Source organism: Gadus macrocephalus, chromosome 18 (assembly GCF_031168955.1).
Source record: "Gadus macrocephalus chromosome 18, ASM3116895v1".
NCBI classification, from domain to species: Eukaryota; Metazoa; Chordata; class Actinopteri; order Gadiformes; family Gadidae; genus Gadus; species Gadus macrocephalus.
The window spans coordinates 4,494,834-4,499,833 of record NC_082399.1 but is presented as its reverse complement, the minus strand read 5'-3'; the positions used below and the strand labels follow the sequence as shown (position 1 = coordinate 4,499,833).

Sequence of the window (5,000 nt, the reverse complement as noted above, 5' to 3'; positions counted from 1 at the left end):
GCCCCTGGGGCGGGCTGGGGCCCTCGCTGGGGCAGGAGGTCAGGGAGAGGCAGCTGTTGCTGGCGGGCTCGTAGTACCAGACGACTTCCGCCTGGTCGCCCCCGCAGTCCGCCGCACCGCCTCCAGCTCCACCCTCAGCACCATCAGCGCCCCCACCCCCGTCCCCACCACTGCTGTTCCCAGGGGCCCCGGGGGGCCTGACGCAGGCCTCGGGCAGACAGCGGCTAACGTTCTCGGCGGCGGCGGCGGCGGCGGCGGCGGGGGGCTGGCTGGGCAGCACGGTGAGGGTGTGGTTGGCCGCCACCGAGCCCAGGGGGCTCTCCGCCGTGCAGGTGTACACCCCCGAGTCCCCCGGCTGGGAGTTGTAGACGACCAGCTGTCCGATGTTGGTGACCACCATGTTGCCCCGCACGGTGTTGGGTCCCAGCGGGACGCGCTCGGCGCCGCCCCCCCCCACCGGGTCCCGCCGCCTCTCCCAGGTGATGGCGGGCCGCGGCCGCCCCCCCACGTCGCACAGGAAGCTGGCCGTGTCGCCGACGCCCACCGCCTGGTGCACGGGGCCGCTGAGCAGCACGGGCGGCTGGGGCCGGGCGGGGGGGGCGGGCGGGGCCGTGGTGGCGGGCAGGGTGGCGGTGGTGGGCCGCAGCGTGGTGCGGGGGGCCAGCGAGGGGCTGGTGCTGGGCCAGGTGAGGTGGAAGCGGCAGGTGACCACGGAGAGGCTGATGCCCTTGGAGCAGGCCTCGGCGTCCATGTAGCACAGGTTGTAGTACGTCATGCCGTCGGAGGCGCAGGTGAACAGCGGCTCGCGCTCGCAGCGGTCCAGGCACCGGCACACCGGCTGGCCGTCCCAGATGTCACAGGTGGAGCCCTGCTGGGGGCAGGTGGAGCCGGCGCAGGTGGGCCCCTGGGGGGCGCCCACGGGGCCCTTGTTGGCGTCGACGTGACGCGCCGCCACGCAGCTCCGGGTGCCGCACACGTTGGAGCAGCACCTCTCGAAGCTCTCGCACGCCTGGAGGAGCAGAGACATGATGCAGACGTCTGAATGGAGGCACTTCAGGCGGACCGAGCGGACGGGTGAAAGTCATGTTCTGCAGACCGAGCGAATAAAATGAGGACGTTGATAAAGACAAAAGATAATGTTTGACATGTGTTAAAAGATTTAAATTTTTTTTTTCTTTTTTAAAACAAATTTCTCATTTTGCAAATTGGATAATCAGCCGTTTATCCGAGGGCTGAGGTCGGAAAACACGCGAAATGGTATGCGTAAAGGTATGCGTAATGGTATGCGTAATTAAGGAACGATTAGCGCGTAATGAACATACCTGATCGTGTTCACACTCTCGGGTGCAAGTGCTCATCGCGTCCACCCAGAGGTTGGGGTTCATCTCGTTGGGGCAGATGCCGGCATGTGAAGGGGCTGCACGAGGCATCGCTGTGGCGTGAGGGTCCATCCACGCGCAAAGGTACGCCAAGAACCATATCCACCGAGGGAACAGCATCCACCACATGGCCAGCGTGAGGCTGAACGCAGCGAGTGGAGAAACGCTCTGACTCACCGGCTCGGACCCAGCGGTTAATGGTCGGAGATGTAAGCCAGATGTATGGGTTTAATCAGACAACCAGCATCAAGACGCATCACGTGTCCGCCTTGGGAACCAAGAGCTCCGATGGGGCAGATGGAGGTCCGTCGCTCCCCTTCGGTTGATCACTTAATTTCAACTACAACAGGGATTCTCCTATTTATACTTTGCGTGAGTAAAGGAAAAAAAGGAAAGATCTCCAAGCGCCCAATGCAGAACCACTGCTAACATAGCTGGCCAGGCATCCTAACTGGTAATGACAGTTATGGATCGCCTTGGAGTTGTTGAAAGAACTTTTGAGGTACTTTGATGCGCTCGGGGCTCACAGCGGGGCACCTGCCTGCTAAAGGGATTATTAACCCTTCCCTGGCGGCTGGGCGTCAGCACGTTGCTGCTGGTGGAGACTCTGCTGCGGCGCCTGAAGCGCTCTGGAACAGAGCGGCTGTTTATTGATCTGAAGTTAGGGAATATTATTGGATAGGTGGAGCGACTATTTTTTTAATGCATGGGAAATTCTTTGAATTAGGTTCAATCGGTTCAACTGATGGACTGAATTGTATGTGAATAGGGCGTCAAAGATTACTTCATTTTAATTCACTAAATAACTAACCATTTCAAATAAATTATATATATTTATATATTTTTTTTATTGTGAATTATTAGTATGATTATTGTGATTACAATTATTATTTCACACAATTCTTAATAAGGAAACAAATTATCATATTATCAAATCCCTAGTTCACATCAGAATATTGAAGCATAAACCACAAGGTATTAAATCCAGTGCATTTTTGAATGAGCGCTATTAACTAATAAGGAATGAAAATACTATTCAAATAAAGTTTCAAGAATTCGTTTCTCAGGTTTAATCGGATAAAAGTGCCAGCCTCAGTAAGGTAAATGAACGAAGAACAAAGGAATGTCTTGAATACCAAATAATCAGTTTAAAGTCAGATGTTCTAGATGTCTTCTTCTTATCGTTCGCTTGTTAAAAAAAAAGAGCAATCAAGCAATTAAACTGCGTTGCGGACTCAGAATGGCAGCACATTAAACAGCTAATTTTCTCTTCATTAACTTGAAGTCACTTTATTAACTCCAGATGCTTTGCAGTCATTGGCCATTTTCCGCCCTCAGAAATGTTATTTTCATTGTGCAACATGTGACCACCATCCCGACCGGACTTAACCTTAATTTACAGGCTACATATATAACCTTTGATTTACAGTGCATGTCTTTGTGTCGCCTTCCGGATTAGCCCTCTAATTACATTTTAGCGTGGACTTTTAAATGTCGGAATGTCTACACTCTATTTAGGCTATGTCTATATCCCTCTCAGAGCCGCTTAATGCTGGTGACTAAACGCGCTGTAGGATGAACTATGTTTAAGCCCAGTTACCCTACAGTGTGTTCCCTGTGGTACACGCAGCCAGAGCATTGTGTATAACAATCAGAACACCGGTCTTATCCCAGGCCCTGCGGCAGAGCCGGAGAAGGTGAACTGAGGAGAGGAACGCAGACAGACTTACGATGCAGAGAGGCTGGGCAGTGAACCCAAAACGTGCTGTACTGTACCGTCTGTTCTAGTTTCTTTTGGCTTTCTCACCGGGTCATCTCAGGACAAGGGAAGCTAGTGTGTGTGTGTGTGTGTGTGTGTGTGTGTGTGTGTGTGTGTGTGTGTGTGTGTGTGTGTGTGTGTGTGTGTGTGTGTGTGTTTGTGTGAGTGTGTTTTTGTGTGGGTCTGTGTGGACGTTTGTGTGTGGACGTGTGTGTGTGTGTGGGGGTGGGTGTTTGTGGGTGTGGGTCTGTATGTGTGTGTGTGTGTGCGCGTGTGTGGGCGTGTGAGTGGCCTTGTGTGTGTGTGTGTGTGTGTGTGTGTGTGTGTGTGCGCGTGTGTGTATGTGGTTGTGTGTGTGTGTGTGTCTGTTTGTGTGTGTGCATACCATGACTTCCTCAATAAAATTACCTTTGCATAACCTTGAAGTGATAGGTAATATGTCTGTGTATTGCACTTAAAAGATTCTCATTCATTCAAATTTTCATCAGACTCCATTACTTACCTCACCTCAGGTGCCCCCTCTCTCTCTCTCTCTCTCACACACACACACACACACACACACACACACACACACACACACACACACACACACACACACACACACACACACACACACACACACACACACACACACACACACACACACACGGATGACATTGATTAGTGAGACATTTCATTTTCATTCCCACTCATAACTTTCAAAGCTACTGTGGCAATGAGATGCATATTGAGGCTACGAAAGTTAGAATATTTGTTGGAAGGTACAACAGACATGGGTTTGAAATGGAGAGCACCGTACCGAACCAATTTAACAGAAAACATTAAAGGAGTCAGGGTTATTTGAGGTTTCAAATTTTGCTTGGAGAACACAAATTAATTCTAACTGAACCCCCAGCATCAGATTAATCTCTCGTATCTTTTCTGGGTCAGAATTTATCCAGCTTTCAGGATTCCTGCAAGACGGAATATACATCCAAGAAAAGTTGTGCTGATGTTAGAAATTTTTGATTTAGTTTCTGGATTGATGGAAATCTCAGGGTGATGGCGATTGAAGTGGTGTGAAACCACCTTCATCACTGCACCCTTTGTTTCATTAGGAAACTAAATTAATATCTACTAGTAGAGTAGAGATGGACTCTCCCAGACAGGATAATTAATATAGACTTAGCATCGTGTAGCATCTTATCCTAGCTATCTTTGTTGTGTACGGGGAATGGGTTACCCTTTTGTTTGTTGGGGCTTGGCACTTGGTTCAATGAACATACTTACTCTACCGACAGATATATTGTTGTTTTTCTTTCTTCTGACAAAGGTTTATTGTAAGTCACTTTGGATGAAAACGTCTGCTAAACACCCTAAATGTAAATAAATAAAGATTTAAGACGGTAGAGATGGACTCTCCCACACAGCTCCACAAAAGTGACCAACAGTGGAATGAGTTTAATTTCCAGAAAGATCATAACCATATTTTTGGCTGAATTCTGACCTGTCAGTTGAGATTAGGTGTGTGTGTCTCTGTGTGGGTCTGTGTGTGTGTGTCCCATAAGACAATGGATGAAGCCTTTTCAATAGTCGATTGAATGTGTCAGGACAGCTGCTCGGAATCATTTATGTGCTAAAGGCACTCGGTCTCCGTGGGAGTTCCTGGGAAGGGAAGGCAGACGTCTCCTCTCAGTCGAGAAATCAAAAAGGTTGGTTTGGAAGCTATAATCGTGTTCCTAAATCCTGGTGAAATTAAATCCGTCATGCCTGAAGAGAATTTCTGCATAAGGGTAACAGTAGGTGCAAAGAAAGTGTTTTTTTAACAAGTTATCATTTATGTATATTTTTAATAAAGGCAATAACATACGTCCATATTTTGG

General features: G+C 49.3%; 2 protein-coding genes across 5 annotated transcripts in view; both read right to left on the bottom strand.

Annotated features, from left to right (window-relative positions):
* LOC132446747 (WAP, Kazal, immunoglobulin, Kunitz and NTR domain-containing protein 2-like) overlaps nt 1–2,639 on the bottom strand; it is a 4,161-nt gene extending 1,522 nt beyond the window's left edge. Inside the window, exons 1-3 of one of the 2 annotated variants that reach the window (XM_060037202.1) lie at nt 1,323–2,639; nt 281–1,009; nt 1–208 (exon numbers count right to left, since the gene is read on the bottom strand). The exon at nt 1–208 is cut by the window's left edge and continues 1,522 nt beyond it. In XM_060037202.1, the coding sequence (XP_059893185.1) occupies nt 1–208; nt 281–1,009; nt 1,323–1,508 (1,123 nt within the window). In that variant the 5' untranslated portion in view covers nt 1,509–2,639. Of the gene's footprint in view, nt 1,010–1,322 lie in introns of both variants that reach the window. The other variant, XM_060037201.1, reaches the window with a different exon arrangement.
* A 2,308-nt stretch (nt 2,640–4,947) lies between these two features.
* The window catches only part of abcc3 (ATP-binding cassette, sub-family C (CFTR/MRP), member 3), a 52,084-nt gene continuing 52,031 nt past the window's right edge, over nt 4,948–5,000 (bottom strand). For all 3 annotated transcript variants that reach the window (XM_060037178.1, XM_060037175.1, XM_060037176.1), the window contains one exon: nt 4,948–5,000. This exon is cut by the window's right edge and continues 876 nt beyond it. The gene's annotated coding sequence lies outside the window, so the exon portion shown is untranslated.